The sequence below is a fragment of the Odontesthes bonariensis genome, chromosome 12 (assembly GCF_027942865.1).
Source record: "Odontesthes bonariensis isolate fOdoBon6 chromosome 12, fOdoBon6.hap1, whole genome shotgun sequence".
Lineage (NCBI taxonomy): Eukaryota > Metazoa > Chordata > Actinopteri > Atheriniformes > Atherinopsidae > Odontesthes > Odontesthes bonariensis.
The window spans coordinates 20,906,631-20,927,123 of NC_134517.1; the positions used below are offsets into that span (position 1 = coordinate 20,906,631).

A 20,493-nucleotide genomic window follows, 5' to 3' on the forward strand; every position below is an offset into this window, starting at 1 on the left:
GCCCTGTTGGACCCTGTTTTTGCAGTTTGGACTGCAGGAATGTCAGTCTGAGCAACTCAGTCTTTTTTTTTTTTTTTCTTCTTTTAAGGCCTCCCCTGAAAAAGATGTCTGGATGGCAGCTTATATTGCCCCACAACCTGTGGGTGTGTGATTCAGGATTTATGTGTTATATTTAATGTGTAACAACAATGCAGCTGAAATAATTGTACAGTATACTTGAGTCCCATCTGGGAACTGTATCCATGCTTGAAAATATTGCTTAATGTTGACATTTAGACGGTTTGAATTCACGAGCTCCTCGTAAAGCTTAGAAACGGAAGTGCCCCTTCGGTGCTTTCGGCCCCGTCACCTGGCAGTCGTCGTGTGTCGACTTTGTCCATCTTGGATCACATGACTGCTAGACGGCAACCGTTGACACCGAACTGTTAATAATATTGGATTACTCTTGGACAATCTGTTGAAGCGTTAAAGCTCCAGTTTTACCCGATTATTTTTCAGTAGCCAGGAACTTCTGTAACATTTGTATTTACAATTTTTAAGAAGATAAGTCAAACTACATCAATCCAATTATATACTATCTTAAGCTTTTCCCTTTTTTTTTTTTTTTGGTACCACAACTGACCAACACAGCACCAGTTCAGCTGAGAACATACAGTGGCTGTGATGCGTGCATGAAGGGTGAAAAGTCTCACTTTTAGATGCCTGGGTTAAGAACCACATGGACATTGTCAGCAAATACCTCACAGCAAGTTTTATTTATACATCCAAAAACAAAAGATCAAATTTCTCACACTATATACAGATATTACATACAGTGTTTGTACACATATTACATCATTTGTACACAAGAAAAATATACATAAAAATGTAAACTTTTGTATACAAAAAATACCTTAGACAAACCAAACGAGGACCAATAACAAAAGGTGACTAGATTAGCTCATCCTATCTTTGAAAACAGTAATACAGTACATTCAATGAGTATAGGAATTTGTCAGCCATCTCTGAATTCAAGCAGAGGCTACGAGCCCTGTAAGTTTTGTTCTACATGGTTGTCGAGAGAGCAAACTGGTGCGACGGCTAATCTCATGCTATGTGGTTACAGCAGTATTGCCTTATTTCAAACTGACGCTTTCAACCAACTTTTTTTTTTTCTCTCCTCTTTCTTTAGTCTTTTCGATTTACTGCGTCGCTGTAAAAGCCCAGTGGCCTCTGGCGGAGCTACAGGTTTACACTTTCAGAATGTGTTTTTCTCTTTGGAAGGGAGAGACAGAACTGGGCCTTCTCACAGCTGGAAATGGGATGGGGGGGGGGGGGGGGGGTCTGGTGCAGGCTCAGAGCTGGAAATGATGGCAGCTGTTCATGTAATGAGCATCCAAGCAAAAAAAATTAAAAGGGAAAAAAAAAATAAAGAAAAAAATAAAAGGCAAGTCAGAAATGGGACACGTGAAACGCCACCGGCCTCATCCACTCCTGTGCAAATCTGTGTTGAAATGAGCATGCTGTTCTGTAATTCTCCGGAAGATGATGCATATAATCCAATGTTTCATCCAAGAGCCAAGCCAGTGACCATCAATCTTATATTATAGGCTCTCATACAAAAGGTTGCGGCCCCATACAATATCAGGTATCTTCCTGGAGTTCAATAGCTATCAAAAATGTTCTCCAATATGAATATCAAGGACAAAAACGACAGCACACGAAACAGACATTGATCCCCCGAACAAAGAGCAACCATTTTGATAGCCATTAACAACAAGAGATTCATTCCACAAGACACAGTTTCCACTGAATACATTGCAAATAACAATTTCAATCCATTGCTACTCAATAGTTCACCAACAAACCCCAAGATAGACTTTTCTATTCTATATACTTAATATTCAACGATGTCCGATAATCTGTCTAATATAAAAAATAAAAAAAAGCCATGGTTGTGCTGCTGTGTGAGCTAACAGGCGGGGTGCGGGCCCTCATTTCCTAAAACTATTACCCTACCCCGGGTTTGCATCATGGAGCTTAAAATCACTTTATAAGTGAGTAAAACAGACAGTGCTTTACTTCAGACGTGCAAAATACACCAATTCATACCATCATGGTACACATTTCTCATGATATATATGTTTCCAAATCCACTGCCTAAACCTTCTCTAGGTGGTCTGAAACCGAACTTTTGTATTCCGAGACATGCAAGCCTACAAAGACCATTGTGTGTGTGGACCAGAGAGCACCTTTGAGAGTAGACACTTTAAAGTCCCTGCACTGCGCCACCACTGACCTTCCTGTGACACTTAAGCTCATTTATTAGCCTTGAAAGTCCACTCATGAGAGAGAGGAAGTTGGCCTGAGTGAAACGGTTGTAAAAATCTGGAGTTCATAAGTCGTCGAGGCCAAAATAGGATCCAGCTGGTTTTCAGTAAGTGAAGCTACACGTAATGACACCAATCAATAAAAATACCTCACAATGCTAATGTTATGTTAATGTGTTTATTGCTTTAAGAAACTAGATTTACTTTCAAGTGTCTACTAGGCCACTCAAGAGTGCCACAACCAATGGTGAGGTCAGAGATTTTGACGTCTGAGCAAACCAATAAATCAGCGAATATACAATATACACAATATAAAAACAGCTGTTTAAAATTATTTTGGTAAATTCATTTGTGAAATCTGCCTAAGATTCTATATCATGATAACAGTTAAATATCTTGAAACGTAAAGGGTCACAAAAATGTCACAATGTGCAGTCTTGTTTTTCAGAGGGTGACAGACAGTGTATCAAACAGGTGGGAAAGCTTTTAAAAAAAGAAAATGCAATGGCCGTCTGAGCAAGGCAGGGTGCTGCTGATCACTTTAAGACAGGACTTAAACTGGTAAAGCAGACAAAGCTGATCGCTGATTGAGGCTTCTATGAATTCTGAGCACTGTTACACAGATAATCTCTGCTAAAAACGTCCTTCTGCCAATTTTCACCCGTTTATTTCGTCGCAACATCGGGGCTGCAGCCTCCCGCTGACGGAACCACAAGGCATCAAAACAAGTGGACTCACACCGACTTTAAATCTCAGACATCGCCTGGCAAATGGGGGGGGGGGGATAGAAAAAAAACAAAAAAACAACAACTGCAGAATATCAAAGAAAATCTGAGGTTGTGCAAATTCATTATCAAATAGTGCACCAATACCACATTGCACACATAGAGCAGATAAACAGGGGTGGTTGATCAGAAGCCAGTCTGCTAGATCCAAAGTGACTGTGAGTGCACAGACCGCCATGCAATCGCTGCACGCCGCCTGCTCTCATTTACTTTGCGTGAAGGGGGGTGTGGCGCTGTTGGCACTTGCAGCGGTGGCACTAACTATGGAGAAGCCAGCGGGGGGCGCTGTGGAGCTGTGGCTGGGCTGCACGTCTTTCGGGATGCCACTGTGGGAGGCCAGTTGATGGCCGAAGGCCGCGCTGAACTGAGGGAGCTGTTGCTTGGGCTGCGTGGAGGTCAACAGATCGTGCGACGTGGATGGGAGCGAGGATGAGGGGACGGGGGGAGTCGTTAAACCAGTCATGGCGCTCTGTGGCATCGCTGAGAGAGCAGCCATGGGCTGCAACGTCACAGAGAGGGTGGTGGCGGGGGGAGTGGACAGGGACGTGGATATGAGATGACTTTCTGATCTTATGAGATTGCCAAACTGAGTGGGGTCGGCGAGGGGGAGAGGGATGTTGTTCCACGACGAGCGCGGGGGCCCCGGTACCCCGCTGAGAGGGACGTCCAGTAGAAGTGGGGTGTCCGTCTGAAAGGAGCTGGCGTGGGGAGAAGATATGTGGTCGCTGTATGGGGATGGCACGTGCTCACTGCTGTAGTGGCTACCCTGGGGAGACGACGTGGGTACGTCCGACTTTGCCAAAACGTGGGATGCGTGTGTCCGAGAAAACGTCCGCTCCGTTATGGAGGTCTGAGTGAGCAGGGAGGTGGTGGAGGGGGTTACTGCAGAAGAAGAGGAGCTTATGTTGGAGCACGATGCTGGGGGCTGGCTGGTGGGCTGAGATGGTGGTGAGGGGGGAAAGTGATCCCCAGTGGACTGCAGTAGATTGTCCGCCAGCTCCAGGCTCGTGAAGTTCTCTGTAGGGATGCGGCTGTTGAGCAGGGCCCCCATGCCTCCTTGCTGGACAGGTCCAGGAAACACCACCATGGCTCTGTGGTCCACTCCTTCAGCAGGGGCCAGGTCTGCCATGGAAGTCAGGCACACCAACGAGTCCGGGTAGGACCCCATAGCCTGCAGTGCACGTACCAACTCCTCAGCCTCCTCCGTGGTGGGCAGTAGCTCCCCATTCTTACCTGCAAAAACATTTGCAATGTTCATCACTATCGCACATTATTTGTATATTCATGAAAGGCACAGCGATGAGCTATAAAACAACCTTCGAATAAGTCAAAGTCCTGCAGGTCATCAGGTAGTCTCGGTAACACATCAGAGAAGTCCTCGAGGTCATTTGGAATGTCTGCCATGTCATTGGTGATATCGTCAGGAAGCTCATCTGTACTCAGGTCTGGAGTTGAAGGGCTCCTGCCACAGGCACAAAACAAAACAAACGCTTAGGCAAATAATTAAAACGTGCCACTGCAGTAAAGCAGCTGCTTAAACATGAGACCGAGCGTGTTCCGACACTGGATCTCCACACGCTAAATTTTTTAACTCGACAGTGAGCAGTTTTAACTCACCTGATGCTGGCCTGTGAGGGCAACGCCAAGCTCGTAGAGGGCATTCCCAGGTTCCCCTGTGGCACCGCCGGGGGGATGGGTTTCTGAGGCCTTCGCGGCCCTCTCCTCCTCTTCTTTTTGTGTTTTTTGGTGAGCGCCGGCGGTTTGGTCTTTTTACGTGGCTTTCGCTGTTGCTGGTGCTGGTGCTGCACCCTTCGGTTTACATCCCCACGCAGGAAATTATCCTGTGCAAGGTGAAAACAAGTAAACTTTGAAGGTGTTGTCGTTTTCACCTCTGAGCAGAGCCCCCCACTAACTATACTAAGCTCAGAAGTTGCAGGTAGAAGCTGCATACTTAGCATACTGACACAAGAGTGCTATCAATCTCCTCATCCATCTCTCCGCCAAGAGCAAATAAGCCGATTTTCCACAATGCTCCAAGTTTTCCAGACTCTGAACTCACCATCTTTTTGGCATGCTCTTCACAGAGGGGTGTCTGGTGTGTGATGTCAAACACGGGGATGGAGCACTGCTGACCGTCTGCAAATTTGGCTGTGCAACTAGCAAAGAGCTGCTGGGAGCGATTCAACAGAATGTCTACGGTGGGCAATGAAGGAAAAAGACATACCCGATAAAAAGCACCGACTTATGAAAAGTATTATTTTGAAGTTGATAACAGAATCAAAGCCATTACTCTGAGCTTATAGAGGCCAATTCAACTCATATTATTGTGATGCAAAGGATACGCTGAAAGCAGTGTCGAGTGAAGGGCAGAGCTCTGTTGTTGCAGGCCTGGCCCTTTGTGCTGCCAGTGCATGTCCCCGGATCTGTGCTCTGCGGCCTCGCTGGAGCCGCACTGCAAAGAAAAATAGATGCAGGACTGAGCAAACGGCAGCGACACGGACAATACCTCACATTATGTCGTGCTCATTTGAAAGCAACATCAAAAAAAGCTAAATCCAGAGGGCCAACATCCCAGTAGCAGAGGCAACACCCTTTTCTGGCAACGCAGATATGGAATACTGAAGGTGGCCAAGTGGAGCCATAAATTTACTTTCTTGTTCCACTCACATGAGCCCCGACAGATACACAAACTTGAATTGTATGATCGTTGTGAGAATACCATGAGGAGCTGCGAGAGGCACCACTCAACTCCTGGATCAGCTGCCCAGCACAGTTGGGGTTGTTGCCGGCAGCGTGCACCAAGGCTTTGCGGAAGGCATAACGGTATCTCTTCTGGCGGATACTCGCCCTCTCCTGCCTGCACATGTGCTTGTATTTCTCCTGGAGGTAGGAGCACAGCCTAAGTAGCCGTGTCCTCCGCGAGGAGCCGCTGTCATCCAGCCTACACGGGAAACACGTGATGGTCAGCATAATGAGAAATTTCAACAGCGTACTATGGGGTTTAACCATTTAGATTACAAACCCATTATGCGGTCTCCATGAACTCTGAAAAGGAGCTAATCTCTCTGCCTCCTCTTCTTCGTCGTCTTCATCAGCACTGTCCTCCGACCAGTCCAAACCTGGAAAGGAGCTTATTAGGGTCACATGAACCTAAACACTATCAACACATGAGCCCACAAAAGTGCATGGGAAATTATTCAGTGGGAAAACCTGTGTTAAACATATAAAAATGAGTCACCTAGATGAGGAAAGAGGTCTCCGTGCTCCCGATGTCTCTTGGCACAGAGCTGCACAAGGTGTTGCAACCTGGCCAGGCAGCTGGCAGAAGGCGAGAAGGCCGCGGGACGCATGACGACCACATGCCGCTGATTGTTACTGCCACTGTCCTTGCAACTGACAGGCAATGGAGTAGCAGTGAAAGGCATTTTCCTGCTGAGCGATGGTCCAGAATGTTGCCCTGGACTGGGCGCCGCATTCGCAGGCATCCCTGGAGGCAGAAAGTTGACCGTCTGAGGTGGTGGTGGATTGCATAATAAACCCTGCTGCTGTCCTGGGTAGGTGAAGGAGGTGGAGTGCTGAGACTGCTGGAAAAGACCTGGCTGCTGCCGTGGGAGAAGTGTGTTGAGCGGCGATGAGGGGTGGACACGGGCAACAGGGGAGGGTGTAAAGTGCTCAGAAGGTGGCTGGAAGAGTTCTGTGTTGTTGCAGAGTTTCTGGTTTAGTATATGCCGACTCTGTAGTTTCTTCTTGATGGCATTGCCCTTCCGAGGGGTGCTCACCTCCTCCCCATCTGTGTCATCCTCGTAGAAGGCAAAAGGGTCCAGGAATTCCCCATCGGGGAGGGGTAACAGGCGTGCGCAGGGGGGAGATGGTGGAAGTTCATTTATACCATTGGGAGCTTTCAGAGCTAAAGAGGGCACAGTTATATTGAGAGCCACCGACTCCAGGTGAGCCCGAGGGCGCATTTCCTCCAATACATCGTGCTTCTTTTTCCGTTCCTTCTTGGGGATGAAGCCGAGAACCTGCAGGTGGCTGTTGCAGTATCTGCAAAAACGCAAACACACCCCCAGCATAGTGAGCAATCACAGTACTGTTATTTATATATATATATATATATGCCATTCAACTCAGTGAGATCTGCCATACAAGCACACAAAAATACACACCTGCGGTCCTCAGACTTGGGGATGGGGTTGGTACATCGCTGGCTGTTATACTTTGCCACATATTCACATTGCTTGAAGGGAGCTGTCTTATCCTCCAGAACATGCCGGATACAGAACGCATAGCCATTAAGTCTGCGCTGCTTGCACAGCTTTGGACTATACGAGCACAACGGCTTATTGTCCACCTCTGAGAAGTGTATGTGTTTGCCTTCATACATCACGTGACTCTTGTCCTTGACAACATCAGCTGATGGGATAAAGGCAGGAAAAAACAAAGAATTACACCTCTATAACGTTCACACCGAGGTCACTGTTCATGCACTGGGCAAAAGTCAGCAAAAGCAGGGCAAACGTCACGTTTTCTACGACAAGGTGATTTATTTATTTAGTCCTTGGCAAATATCTGACATTTTGTAAGTAAATAGTAGGTATTATCAAATTCCATCAAAAATTACACAAGTTTTTAATACTTAAAGCTGGTTTCTTCTGGTTTATTTATTGTTTTATGGTGAGTGTACTGTGTGGATAATAAACTCCTCTGAATATTGGCTACTTGGTTTAACACCCTCTATTTTGATGTGCCAAATCTTTCATTAAGAAACAGGTGTCAAAAGAAGATATGTGACTCTTCCAGAGTTCCCCCCTCCATACTTCAGATAATATGAAGATATAAAAGCTTTACTGCATCACAACTATCTTGCTATACAAATTCAGAAGACTGAGACTTGCCAGTTTAGGGGCATCATCTCAAGACTAGTAAACACACAGCTAAACTAAGAGTCACCTTTCTTGACGAAACAAAAACCTTTATTGCTCCTTTAATGTAAAGTAGGTAACGCTTCATATTGAGCGTCCGATGCCACAGGATACACATAACAGTCATTTTAACTATAGCGTAGCTGATGCATAAAGCTTTTGCTTTTTCAAATTAGTGTGGAGAACACTACAACTCTGACATCTACAGCACACGTTGGATACACAATAACAGGTTGGACGAGTGATCTGTAGATCAGCATTAGTAAACCTTAAAAACTTAAAATGATACGAGAAGAACCGGACTGGCAGCAAACAGTTAGCGTAAACTATCATTTATAGACGGGCAGCTAGCCTGCTACATTAGCTTGAGAACGATTAGAAGCCGTGAAACTTTATTATTTAAAATTGTATACAAGTCTATATCTGACCGACAACCGTGTCCCAATTTAAAAGACACAGCTTTGCCCATTTTATGTTGGATATGCATTTTATAACATGTCCTGAACGCGAAAAGTCAAATTTGCTAGTTAGCTCTCGAAGCTAAAAACACAAATTAGTAGGCGGTAGCTAACCAGGAAACGGAAACATAAGCAAATGGTAACACTATAAAGGTCTATTTCCAGTTTACTTTTATTTAGAAAAATACAAGCATAATCATAAAGTGTGTGTAGTAGTTCACCGGCTTTAGAAATAAGCTATTGTGGAATATGGAAATGATATATTTATGGTCATATACTTTCAAACAAAGGGTACACATACGAGGCTTCAGGCCTGTTTCCCAAGGCCTCCGCAATAATCGATATGAATTATAGCCACTATGGTTACATAATGTGACATTAGCATGCTAAAAGAAATAAAAATGTCAACACCGCGTAACTATCTACATCAACCCAAGTCACTGGCAAGCTAGGTAGGATCACAAGTTGTAGAATACGTAGCTCAAATAAAAAGGCCTATTAACTTCGGTAGGACGGCGGCCTCCAGTAAAACGACCGTCCGACGGAAGCCCCGGCAAAGCGGCTCACTCAGAAATCGAGGTCGATGTTGTATACGAGTTCGCTTACCTTGAATTGGTATGGGCTGCGTTAGGTATTCGCTCCAGATAGACGGCCGAAATGTCTATTAGAATCAGCTAGGCTATTTGGGCATCGATACTCCAGATGGGATGGTAACGGTGGTATTCATCGAGCTCGGTCGATCTTGAAGTAAGAATACATGTAAATATAGGCTATCCAGAGCAAATTACAAGCAGTATGTAGGCTGCTGAGGATATTTGTTGGATCCACAGTAGACTCCTCACAGCACCACTACAGGCACTGCGGGGACATGACAACAATCCGCTCAACAACAACAACCTCTCCTACCATATTGGAAATTCAACTTTGTTAAAAGCTCTACAGTTTAGCAGTGTCACGTAAATCTATTTATGCAACAAATGATAGTTTGTGTGAGGGACAGTGTCGTTAACGTTTCACATTTAAACATATGTGTTAAGACCGCGAGGTCCAATAAAGTGTTGCAGTGTAAAATCCACCTGGACCACGACTATCATCGTCCAAATGAATGAGTTATCTGCCCTGCTGCCACACTGTTGCCGCTGTTCACTAATGATGGATCACGTGCCAATCAGATACGGAGCTCCAGGCTGGAAAAGTTGAGTAGACATAACTAAAAACAACTAAAGACCATTCATTTTTACACCTTTTTTTTCTTCTCCCTTTTAACATTAAGAAAGGTTTTCAGAAAATAATAAAGGTTGCTACATAAATTTGGTTTAATATTTTATGTCACATTTACAAATATCTCCACTTGGAAAAAAAAATAGGTTTTCTATATACTTAAAATAAAATATATTCTTAACTCATAGAACTCTGGAAATTTAACAGGAAGACCAATTTACCCTCTGCGTATTAAGATTTTTAAATCTTTAGTCACGCTTACTAAAATGTGATGATAAAAGGTTAAACTCCTGGGAGTGCATGTCTTGATTTTTGTGCAAATCTACGCCGATATATGTACTCTGAAAGTAGCACTTGCATCTCCCTGCAGGTATGTTGGTTACATGATGAATGTAAATGACGAGGTATTCTCTATAATTAAACATCAGTTACAATAATGCACAAGTGCAAATAAATATGCTTCTAGGAAAGTGCAAATATAGTAGTTGTGCGTATCATTTTTCCATGCGATGGCTTTCCGTTGTGCTCTAGCATATGGCTGGCTCATCCACGGCTTGTGCTCCCTCTGCGACGGCTTTCACGCATTTCGCCATGGTCTGGGAGGCTCTGCTTATGGGATCTGTGGGTACGAATTGAGAGCAGATTTAAAATTGGCTGGACAAACCAATGTGTTTATGATGCGATTCATTCCAACATCAAAAGGATAGTTGATGCTAAAATTGCTCAAATGAATTCAACCCATGCTTCACAGTTAGAACAGACCACCAACTTTAAACTAAGGATAATTTTATTCATGACACCTTACATTCATCTTCGTATTCTGTAAATAAGAACAGTTTCCTGGATTTTTAATCACAGTAGTTGTATTTTAAAACAAGCTTTTTATTTCCGTATTACCAAGAGCATGAGCTTAACCGCAACGATCGGGAGACAAGTTGAACATTTTCTATAAACATAGGAACAAACGACTCAGTCTGAACAAAGGGGGGATTTTTAAATCTTGACTATGGCAAATTAAGAAATACGATCCCATTAAAACTCCAATTGCTTTAGCTTTTTCTCCAGTATTTGGGCTCTGTCTACAAATGCGTGTCTGCTATGTTAACAGTAATTTCCAATACATCCAGAATGACTGTAGGCGATGTTGGTGGCCAACATAAATACTTAAACGGAGGGAAAATGTGCTTAATTTGGAGGGCTTAAAAAATTAATGATCCCAGAAGATCTTAATACTTGTATTTTTTTTTCAATGGATAACACAGCAGTGGGAAACAGCTTGGCTTTACTTTATTTCTATAGATAAAATGCCTCACTTAACAGGGTCTAATAAAAATACACTGCAGTCAAGTCTGATCATTTACTATATTAGAATTCGCCTTGTGTATGTTTAAAAAGCAATATTTCATTTAAAATTGGGCATGTGATACACTGGTGGGATTCCAGGAGGGACTTTGGAATCAGTGTAATATTGTACTGGATTTAATGAGAGGAAAAAAAAAAATGCACAACACTCATTTCAGAGAATTGATGACCAACCTGTCATGTAAAAGTCCTTCACAGTAAGCTGTGGAGGAACTAAAGGTTCAGTTAGGACAGCCTGGTTCACTCCCTGAAACAGATAAGGCAGAGATCACCACCGTCAAGTAGAGCAGCGTGATGTAAACCGAGACAAGTTAAAAGAACAAGCCGACAACCAAGCAAGCTGCATTTGCTGTGTCTTCATGATCAACTAAAAACAATGGAGAAAAAAAAAACATAACTGACAACCTTAGACAGTTCATTAGCCTGCTTGAAGTAGTTGGCCTCCTCAACGTCATCGTATCGAACTAGATTTGGGGAAACCTCCGCTAGTCTGTTGCGCACTTCATCCAGTGTGTCATAAGGTAGAGGCACCCCGGCGAGCTTTAAAAGGTGGGAAAAATTACACATTTAGGCCTCTCTTTGTTTTCATTGAGAAAAAAAAAAAAGCATGTTTGCCCTTTGTTGTGGTTCACCTCAGATATGGCTCTTAAGATTCTCCAGTCCTCCCTGGCCATGCCTGGAGGGGTCACAGCAACTTTAGTCTGCTGGGCACGGCCTTCAGTGTTCACATAAGTACCACATTTCTCGGTATATGCGGCTCCTGGAAGTATGATGTCAGCCATTGGTGCACCCACATCACCATGGTGACCTGGGGAGGTGCAAAGAAGAGCACTGAAACAAGATATGAAGGAAAGTTTGGTCTTCCTTTATGTATATTCTGCATGTCTCTCCTGTGAAGCATTCAGCATATGCTCCACTGTTTTCATACTCATGAAAGCATTCACTGACCCCTCTGTGCACTTACTGAAGCATCTCAATTTGGTTTCTTTGCTTATTTACTCATGAGTTTCATTCGTCACCCCTTTGTGCATGTTGCTGCTGCTGCTGATGATTTGTGAGTCAGATTGCCCCTCTCAGATGCCATAAACGACTTTAAATAAAATATGCAATGACTGAGCTTCTGAAGCTGTGAAGAAAAAAGAAAAAACTGACCTTGATAAATGATCATGCTGTCCTTTGGGAGGTCTTGGCGAGTAATGGAGCCAGCATCTGCCCCAAGTAGGAACAGAACTTTGGGGGGGTTTTTCCTTATAGTCTCCACTCCCGGGTTGTACCCAAGATCAAGTGCTGCCACTTGACTGGCAACCCTGTTCACACAGGCGAAACAGCACATAGATTACAGTGTAAATCCACCTTGAGCCGTTTTACTGAAAGCTTTCTCAGACAATCACCTGTGAAGCACATTGAGAATCTTCCAACTTTCCTCCACTCCACTGCTGACACGAGCATTCTGAGCAACGGTTGACACAGCAGCCATTATCGCAGCCCCATCCTCTCTCTGCAGGCAACTGCTGCCAACTACAACAACAGGGTGCGTCGCTTTAGCCAAGAGCTGGAAGAGGAGATAAAAGACACAGGATCACAGAGAGACATTCAAGGTGACTGATGACAATCATAACTGCGACTGTCCCGAGTGTTACCTGGGCAAATGGGTGAGTTCCCACAGCGATTTCTTGCAGGATCTTAGCAGACTCCCCAAGATGGTCGTATGTGTAACTCAGGTCCACTTCCTTTCCGACCAGAGCCACATGCAGCTCATTGTGCAGCCAACTGAGCAGACACCCTCGTATGTAGAAGTTATTTACCGTTTCCCATTCTCTAGATTTACAACTTTGCCACTAACAAACAGCCATGGATACGGCATTTAAAGCAATCTCTTTACCTTTTCCTGATTCGTGCATTGAAAAGCGGAGCCTCGTAGCGTGGGTTAGTGCCCACCAGGAGCAGCAGGTCAGCTTCTTCAACGCCAGCAATGCCCGTGTTTAGAAGATAGTTTGAACGCAAGTCAGATCTGGAAAAGCCAAAGAACCAAACAACCTCAACCATCAGCACTGATCAAACTAGATTCATACAGCCAAGTCTCTTTCCGTCTTTGTTCGGTCTTACCCAGCTCCAGCCACGGGGAACATCTCCTCGGTGCACAGGTTGTCACTATTGAAACGGTTCAGCAAGTCTTTCAGGGAAACGAGAGCCTCTGCGTCGACCAAACCGCCGACAACCGCAGCGACATCACCTCCTTTAACTCCTTGCAACTGTCAAAAATAAAAAATAAAATGTATTAAACAGGTGAGATGCATCGAAAACACAAGCTTTAAATTATTTCAAACTTTAATTTTTTTTTATAGTATCAAAAATATCACTGGAGGCTTTTTTCCCTCATGAATTACTTACTGCTCCAGCCACTCGGGTGAGCACGTCTTCCCAGGATGTGGGAACAAACTGCCCCGTCTCATTTTTCACCATTGGCTGAGTAAGTCTCTGTCTTTTTAGTCCATCATAAGCAAACCTGCCACAGCGGAAGCAAGATAAAGTTCAGGTCTGATGCAAACACCTTTTTTATGGACCGTACAAATCTATGCCCATGAGAAACTAAACTGACCTGGTTTTGTCTGAGATCCACTCCTCATTTATATCCTCATTTAGACGAGGCAGGATTCTCATCACCTCACCACCACGCGTGCTCACCACAATGTTACTTCCCACAGCATCCAGAACGTCAATGGATTCAGTCTTCCTATAGGAAAAGACCAAGGAAGCGTAAATACGCTTTTTTTGGGGGGGGGGGGGGGGGATTCCACAAAAAGTTAACGAACACATTAGGAGCGATGCAAAAACCTGGTCTCCCAAGGGCGGGCAGTGAAAGCGTATGGTTTAGATGTCAGGGCTCCCACTGGGCATATATCAATAACATTCCCAGATAACTCTGACATGAACATCTTCTCCACGTAAGTCCCGATCTGCAGGTCGTTTCCCCTGCCAGTGGTGCCAAGGTCCTCCACGCCAGCGATCTCACCGGCAAAACTGCAGGAGCAAAAAGAGACGTAAGTAAGAGATGCAACTAAATTCACTTTGAATGTTAAAGGCCGACTCACCGCACACAGCGAGTGCATTGAATACAGCGAGTCATGATGGTTTTGATGAGAGGGCCGATGTTTTTGTCTTCCACGGCCCTTTTACCCTCTGTGAAGCGGCTCCTGTCGCTGCCAAACTGCATGGACTGGTCCTGCAAGACAAAAATCACACTCGGTCTCTGTAGTTCATCTTTTAGTTATATCTCAAGTCCAAAAAAACCAAACTAAACAAAAATGTCAGACACTAAAGTCTATTGACACATCTACACTGATGCTGATAAGCTTTGATTTACCTGTAGATCACATTCACCCCCTTGATCACAAATTGGACAATCTAAAGGGTGGTTAGCCAGTAGGAACTCCATCACACCCTCTCTGTGTAAAATTAAGCCACAGTTAGAGAATTTTAAGTGTGTTTTCTTTGAGGAAAAATGTTTTTTAAAAAAAAGGGTTATTGTGTTAACCCAATGAAGAAGGCAGTGAGGTAGAATTAAAGAGACTTAACATGCATCTGAGGGGTTGAGCCTACCTGGCCTTCCTTGTTTTGTCAGAGTCGGTTAAAATGTTCCAGCCTTTCATGACGGGCATAGCACAAGCTGCCACCGGCTAGAAGGCAAACAAAACAGTTGCTGGTTATTGTAAACAGGCATAGCCACACCTGTAAGAACAGGCAAGAAAGCAATTGACGCCTGAAAACATACCTTTGGAACTTTCTCTATCTCTACAAGACACATCCGACAGTTTCCAGCAACCGACAAGCGCTCGTGGTAGCAGAAGCGGGGGATCTGCATGCCTACCCTCTCACATACCTGCGACAGAGTACAATCAGTACAGTCTTGTATCGGGAACTTAAGATGTCTGGAAATGTTATTATCTTATAGTAATGCATGAATATACTGCATTACCTGCAACACAGTGGTCCCTGGCTCCACCATGACTGGCTTTCCATCTACAAACACCTCCAGGAGGTTGCTGGCGGATGCCGTTGCTGTAGATGCGGCGCGAACTTCAGACATAGACCAAAAAAAAAACAAAAAAAAAACATGCCTTTAAGCCTACATTCACGCTACAATTTCAAACCTTTGTTTTTCTTTTTTCCACTTTCTTCCAAACATACTTTGCATATCATTTAATATTTCCATCACGCCATGTTATATTCAGAGTACTGGAACTGAAAGTAATAAGTGGGAGGTAAGAGTATGTCCCTGGTTAAACTGACCCAACAACAGCCTGGCATGTAATGTGGTAATTGGCAGATCTGTAATCCGGCCTTTAATCCACCAAGTGGAACAAATTAACAAGGGTGCGAGGCATTAAAATAATTACTCCTTGGACCCGGCAGACGAAACGGCCGTTATGCACAAATACAAAACACACTTTGTGCGTTCAGTCACAAGGGGAAACTCCATGAATCATCTGTTTGAAGTGGCATATTGTTACCATTATAAAATGCTGCCGCGCCTCCTTTCGCCACAGCTGCTGGGAAGAGACTGCGACTCGCAACAGGCAAACGCAACATGCTGGAAGAGATACAGACAGGCAATATCATATGTGAGGTCTAAACCCTACCCGCTGACAGGTTTAACCCATGTGTCGACACAGACAAGATGCTACGAGCTGGTTGGAGCGTTAGCCAAATTAGCTTCCGTGCGGCTATCAAAACAAAAACAGAAGCAAGCTAGCTCAAGTAGTCATCCCCAGGCCGGGATACTCAGAGCAGTAGAAAAACTGTGCTAGGACACATAAAAAACGACTCGTCTTTACTGTCTGGTGTAAATTACTATGAAAGTTTTATTGAATAATTGATGCACTTGCAGCCTGTAAAACGTCGAAAAATATTGCTAAAAAAAAGGTCCAAAACTGCTGGCAACGTTACATTTATTTATTGTCCCACGGTAACGTTAATATTGCTAGTTCACTGCATTTTCATCCTAACAGTGATTTAAAACAAAGTCAATCGCAATCATGTGAACAGGTGTTTTAACGCCAGTGACGTTAAATGAGGTTTAATAACATTTATCATGCCATGCTACACGCAGTCAAATCAACGTGACCTCGCCATAAACGCTACGTGACATGTCAACAAATCGTTATTCGCCTTTCGCAAGCCTTTAAGGATGCTGGCGTTACATTTGGGAAGTTTTGTTTGTTTTCGGTGACCGTTTGCTTACCTTGCCAGCGCTCTCATCAGACGACGAGCCACGCAGATTGCGCACTGTCTTCTTATTCTGCTGCGTCACGGATTAAGTAATCCTGTGTACCATAATCCACATCGGGCGGCCGCTTTAAAAAAAAAAAAAAAAAAAAAGTCTTTTTCACATTAGCCTACAGTGTGGGTCGATACCTGAAGCTGTCAATGACAGATTTTGTTTAAGAATTGTCTAAGCAGATAATTTCCTCCGAAGCATTTTTTTTTTCAGCCTGTCCTGATGTGCAGTGAAACCCATCAAATTTAGCCACCGATGATACTAAAATAGTTGATGATAAATGGAAAGGATTTTCTGCTGCTACAAATCATTTTTCTGATATTTTCTGCAGTCATTTTGGCAGCTTCTGTTGCACCCCAAAAAAAAAGAAAGAAAAAAGGCAAATTGTTGACTTTATCTAAACCAATTTAACTATGGAGTAGAATGTTCTTTTTCTTTCTAATTGTGCAATCTTGTTTGAAGCAAAGTGTGATCAAAACATTTATACAATGGCACCTCAGCTGATACTCTTACAATATTTAGGTCACAGAATTGGGAACAACTTGTCCTTTTGCTTTGAATTGGGAATTAACTTTACAGACTGGTGGGTCAAATTCCCAGTTGGATTATTATGTAAATACCAGATGGACAGATGTTCATTTCTTTAAAAGAAGATTGAAAGATTTGCTTCTTGAAAATGTTTACTTCCTGTCCAAACTTTCACAGACACACAAAGCATCCGCCCTTCCTGGGCATGTGGTGGCACTCTATCTCCAAGCCAGTAGTGGTGTAAACCATACAAGTCAGGGTTCCCCTCAAGGTAGAAGAAAAAAACAGGAAATGGCTGAATTTGTAACGATTCCCGAGGGAAAAGTAAGGTAAATGCACATCTGGAATCATCTCAGACTCCTGCGTACTTCCTCGGCCTGTGATAATCCTTCTGTAAAACTGGCATCTGTGTGTACATAAAACATCAAAGCCAACTCGTTTCACTCTCACAAACAAAATTGACGACGAAGAAACAAAGTGACAGTAATATTAGGAAGGACACATTTATTGAGATATAAACTCTTTACTTTAAATATATTCGAATAAAACACAGCTATACTCCTCTTTACTAGCTAAAGAAATCTTGAAGATACATTAATACATTATATAGGTCAATATGGACCTATATAAAAGCATTATAATGTTATGTTACATCACAGACTACAATCCGATATGTGCTTTATATTTATCCGTCTGAACCATAACAACCTATCTGGCAATAGTTAAGTGTGTATATATATAGGTTTAAAAAAAAAATATATAAAATATATTGTGAGCAAGGGGGTTGTTTTTTTTTTGTTTGTTCTTGCAAATGTTTTTGCAGAACCTCTTTCCACCGATCAGTTAAACAACGTTTCCAGCTTTCCGTCTCTGTGCCGATAGCTTGTCTTCGCCAATTGAATGGAGAGAAATCAACTGCATCTGCACGTTATGTTCACTTCTATTCAGCTTTTCCATCAGGGATAATTGTCAGCTGAAGTAGGCGTCACAGTCCAAATGAAACAAAACAGGAAATTCTTAACACTGGAGCTGGAAAGTACAGCTCTGATCATCCACCTCATTTACACCAAAGTAACAGCCTTCACCGATTGTTTTTCATGGACAAGTTCTCAAGTCTGAAGATGGTTGCAATCATAGATCTGATAAGGCCACTGGCTCTTCTTGGAAACTGTCCCGATGAACTCCTGGCACATCGTCCTGATGAGCTCCTGGCACAGACTCTATCTCCGTGGCAGAGATCGACAGGCTGAGCTCTCTTAGAGAACTCTTGGTTATGTCCAGGCACGCGTGCTTTACGATGCGACGCACCTTTTTGCTCAGGAGCATGTACAGCAGAGGGTTAATGCAGCTGTTAAAAAAGCCTAAGCTGGTGGCGAGAGGAAAGCCAGCTTTCAGAATGTTGTGGAGATAGAATGTAGAATGTATGGATAACTCCATCAAGCTGAAAGTATGGAAAGGTGCCCAGCATAAGAAGAACGCCAGAATTACTGCGGTGACCATTTTGGAGAACCTAGACATGCGAACTGAACCTCCAGATTTTTTAACTTTCATTGACAGCAGTATGCCTGTCACACATATGGCAGTAAATGGCAGAAAAAAGCCAACAGTGGTACGAATGGCCACTATCGTAATGTGTCTTATAGCCACCGTGCGTCCGTCCTGTGTGTGGAAGTTGTTGAAGCACACCACCTTGTCATGTAAGCGCATGGTGTCACGAAAGATGAGAGCGGGGCAGCTCATGACAGCAGCAAGTCCCCATATAAAGCCACACAGAACCCAGGCCCTCTCTGTGGTGCGGTACCTCTGAGACCAGTTGAGATGGACCAGAGAGACATATCTGTCTATACTGAGCACTGTGAGAAAGAGGACACTGGCATACATGTTCATCACGGACACGAAAGAGTTAATCTTACACATGGCCACACCAAAGTCCCAGTGGAAGTCTCGCAGAATGTAATCAATGTAGAAGGGTAGGAAAAGCACAAACACAAAGTCTGCTATGGCTAGATTGAGCAACCAGACACTGCTGACAGTCTTTTTTCTTTTAAATATTGTCACCCAAATGACCGTTCCGTTCCCGATCAGACCAAGCACGATGGAGATAATGTAGATGACGACAGAGATAATGTGCATAGTTTCCGTCTGCCTGTGGTCTACTTTGAGGTCCTCCAAATCACCGTACTCCAGATAATATTCATAGGTGTAGTTCTCATAGTCCTCCCCAGAGTCGCCCATTGTTGCAGGGATGCAACTTCTATGCTGAAGTTATCTGTGGGAAGGAAAATCTTATGATAAGAGACATTCATGCACTTCATGTTCATACTGTAACACAACATTCTCAGGCCACAGTGTCTGCCATCTTGCTGCTCTTCACACAGATCCAGCTTCTGGTGCCACCCTCTCTCTGGTCATTTAGTTCCTGTGATAAAGTTAGTGCTAAGTCTGCACTGAAATATTGTGCCAACATCCATTTTGATCAACAAAGATAAAACGATGATTGATACTGTATTGTTGCACAATGTTCGCAGTATTTACACACCAGGGTGGAGAGGAGAATGTGCATTTCATTGTTTGTCTGTATCTAGTACGCAGCGATCCAAAAGTATGTGTAAAAAGGTTCTTAAATATCAGCTTTTCAGTATTAAAATCAAGATCAGAGGAGGAACACTGAGGTTTTTACTGGAGTCGTTTAAAGAAATCAGGTCACCACGAGTTAGTGGTTTCAGGTAAATGCTGACTGAAATAAGCACGTTTATAGTCTGTATTACATCATTTGTATGTTTAAGTGTGTAGTCTTTTAGTAAAGCAAATACATAATGAAGGAGACAATCAATGTCACAATATTATTTATAGATAATGATCATTATCATCATTTAAGAAAATAAGAGGACTGTTCAAAAAGATACTGCAACATTTAAACTGTGTGGGCAGGATAGTCAATGCAGAATCAGAGGTAGGCTGAGACAAAAAGGAAAAACTGAAGGGGTTAGGGTCAGGATTAGTCTCAGCAGGATCTGTACCAAGGCGTATAATACAATAAATACAGCATTTAGACTGCAAATGGGAACGTTGTACAATCCGTTGAACAATCAGTGCCGTACACTCACTATGAGAATACTAATGGGGTGTTTTTTTTTCTTTCAGAATTTGAGGCGGAGAGATCATGGCTTACCTAAAAGAGCAGCGCTCCCTGTTAACGGGATTTGATCAAAACTTTCAGCAGCTCCCGGCTGAAAGTGGCCGCCGTCTCCGTTAGCGTTCAGAGCTCCCTTCTGCTGGGCCTTGTCCGTTATTCGTTTTTTTACAAACTCTTTTCGGCCGCATGTGAAGTCTTTCCGTGAGTTCATCCGAACTGAACTCCGTTCCTGGGTAGGCTACTCAGGGGCTGAGATGTGCAGTGGGTGCGCCTGGCTGACGCGTCAAACATGGACCTCAGAGGGAAGAAAAGTAATTGGTCACCGGCTCGGAATGAAGAATGCTTTCATTCAGCGGAGCTGCGGCTGCTTTTCATAACAGCAGAGTAAACCACCAGCGCACGCTTTTCGTCTCTCAGGGGAGGAGAGTTTCTAAAGTTGCAGATGTTTTGTTCAGGAGAACTGAAGGGACATATTGTACACACCAAGGCTGACT

General features: G+C 43.7%; 3 protein-coding genes across 4 annotated transcripts; all 3 read right to left on the reverse strand.

The window, feature by feature from the left end:
- Nucleotides 1–736: 736 nt before the first annotated feature.
- Nucleotides 737–9,674, reverse strand: ino80da (INO80 complex subunit Da). 2 transcript variants are annotated; one of them, XM_075479612.1, is made up of 11 exons: nucleotides 9,551–9,674; nucleotides 9,081–9,215; nucleotides 7,261–7,507; nucleotides 6,333–7,138; nucleotides 6,117–6,213; nucleotides 5,814–6,035; nucleotides 5,437–5,546; nucleotides 5,154–5,287; nucleotides 4,712–4,935; nucleotides 4,411–4,556; nucleotides 737–4,327 (listed from the first exon to the last, which is right to left on the reverse strand). In XM_075479612.1, the coding sequence occupies exons 3-11, from the start codon at nucleotides 7,476–7,478 to the stop codon at nucleotides 3,297–3,299; spliced, it is 2,988 nt and encodes a 995-aa protein (XP_075335727.1). In that variant the 5' UTR covers nucleotides 7,479–7,507; nucleotides 9,081–9,215; nucleotides 9,551–9,674; the 3' UTR covers nucleotides 737–3,296. The 2 variants fall into 2 exon arrangements, with proteins under 2 accessions (XP_075335727.1, XP_075335726.1); XM_075479611.1 differs by having other exon boundaries at nucleotides 9,081–9,674.
- Nucleotides 9,675–9,766: 92 nt separating this feature from the next.
- On the reverse strand, nucleotides 9,767–16,408 carry LOC142396646 (NADH-ubiquinone oxidoreductase 75 kDa subunit, mitochondrial-like). Its single transcript, XM_075479614.1, has 19 exons — nucleotides 16,300–16,408; nucleotides 15,569–15,648; nucleotides 15,034–15,134; nucleotides 14,830–14,937; nucleotides 14,658–14,734; nucleotides 14,422–14,503; nucleotides 14,150–14,280; nucleotides 13,893–14,078; nucleotides 13,657–13,791; nucleotides 13,449–13,563; nucleotides 13,164–13,309; nucleotides 12,940–13,068; nucleotides 12,698–12,827; nucleotides 12,449–12,609; nucleotides 12,210–12,364; nucleotides 11,690–11,865; nucleotides 11,463–11,597; nucleotides 11,232–11,304; nucleotides 9,767–10,314 (listed from the first exon to the last, which is right to left on the reverse strand). The coding sequence occupies exons 1-19, from the start codon at nucleotides 16,314–16,316 to the stop codon at nucleotides 10,223–10,225; spliced, it is 2,229 nt and encodes a 742-aa protein (XP_075335729.1). The 5' UTR covers nucleotides 16,317–16,408; the 3' UTR covers nucleotides 9,767–10,222.
- Nucleotides 16,409–17,341: 933 nt separating this feature from the next.
- cmklr2 (chemerin chemokine-like receptor 2) lies at nucleotides 17,342–20,493 on the reverse strand. The gene is made up of 2 exons (XM_075478701.1): nucleotides 20,036–20,493; nucleotides 17,342–19,132 (listed from the first exon to the last, which is right to left on the reverse strand). The coding sequence occupies exon 2, from the start codon at nucleotides 19,096–19,098 to the stop codon at nucleotides 17,995–17,997; it is 1,104 nt and encodes a 367-aa protein (XP_075334816.1). The 5' UTR covers nucleotides 19,099–19,132; nucleotides 20,036–20,493; the 3' UTR covers nucleotides 17,342–17,994.

Excerpts from the sequence above, each read along its gene's own strand:
- ino80da (XM_075479612.1), bottom strand. The coding sequence starts at position 7,478 with ATGTATGAAGGCAAACACATACACTTCTCAGAGGTGGACAATAAGCCG. Across the intron at positions 5,547-5,813 it reads GCCTCTCGCAGCTCCTCATG|TGCGGCTCCAGCGAGGCCGC; the intron begins GTATTCTCACAA and ends TTTTCTTTGCAG. Across the intron at positions 5,288-5,436 it reads CACTCGACACTGCTTTCAGC|ACATTCTGTTGAATCGCTCC; the intron begins GTATCCTTTGCA and ends TGCCCACCGTAG.
- LOC142396646 (XM_075479614.1), bottom strand. Across the intron at positions 14,938-15,033 it reads CAGGGACCACTGTGTTGCAG|GTATGTGAGAGGGTAGGCAT; the intron begins GTAATGCAGTAT and ends ACTCTGTCGCAG. Across the intron at positions 13,792-13,892 it reads GCCCGCCCTTGGGAGACCAG|GAAGACTGAATCCATTGACG; the intron begins GTTTTTGCATCG and ends CTTTTCCTATAG.
- cmklr2 (XM_075478701.1), bottom strand. The coding sequence starts at position 19,098 with ATGGGCGACTCTGGGGAGGACTATGAGAACTACACCTATGAATATTAT.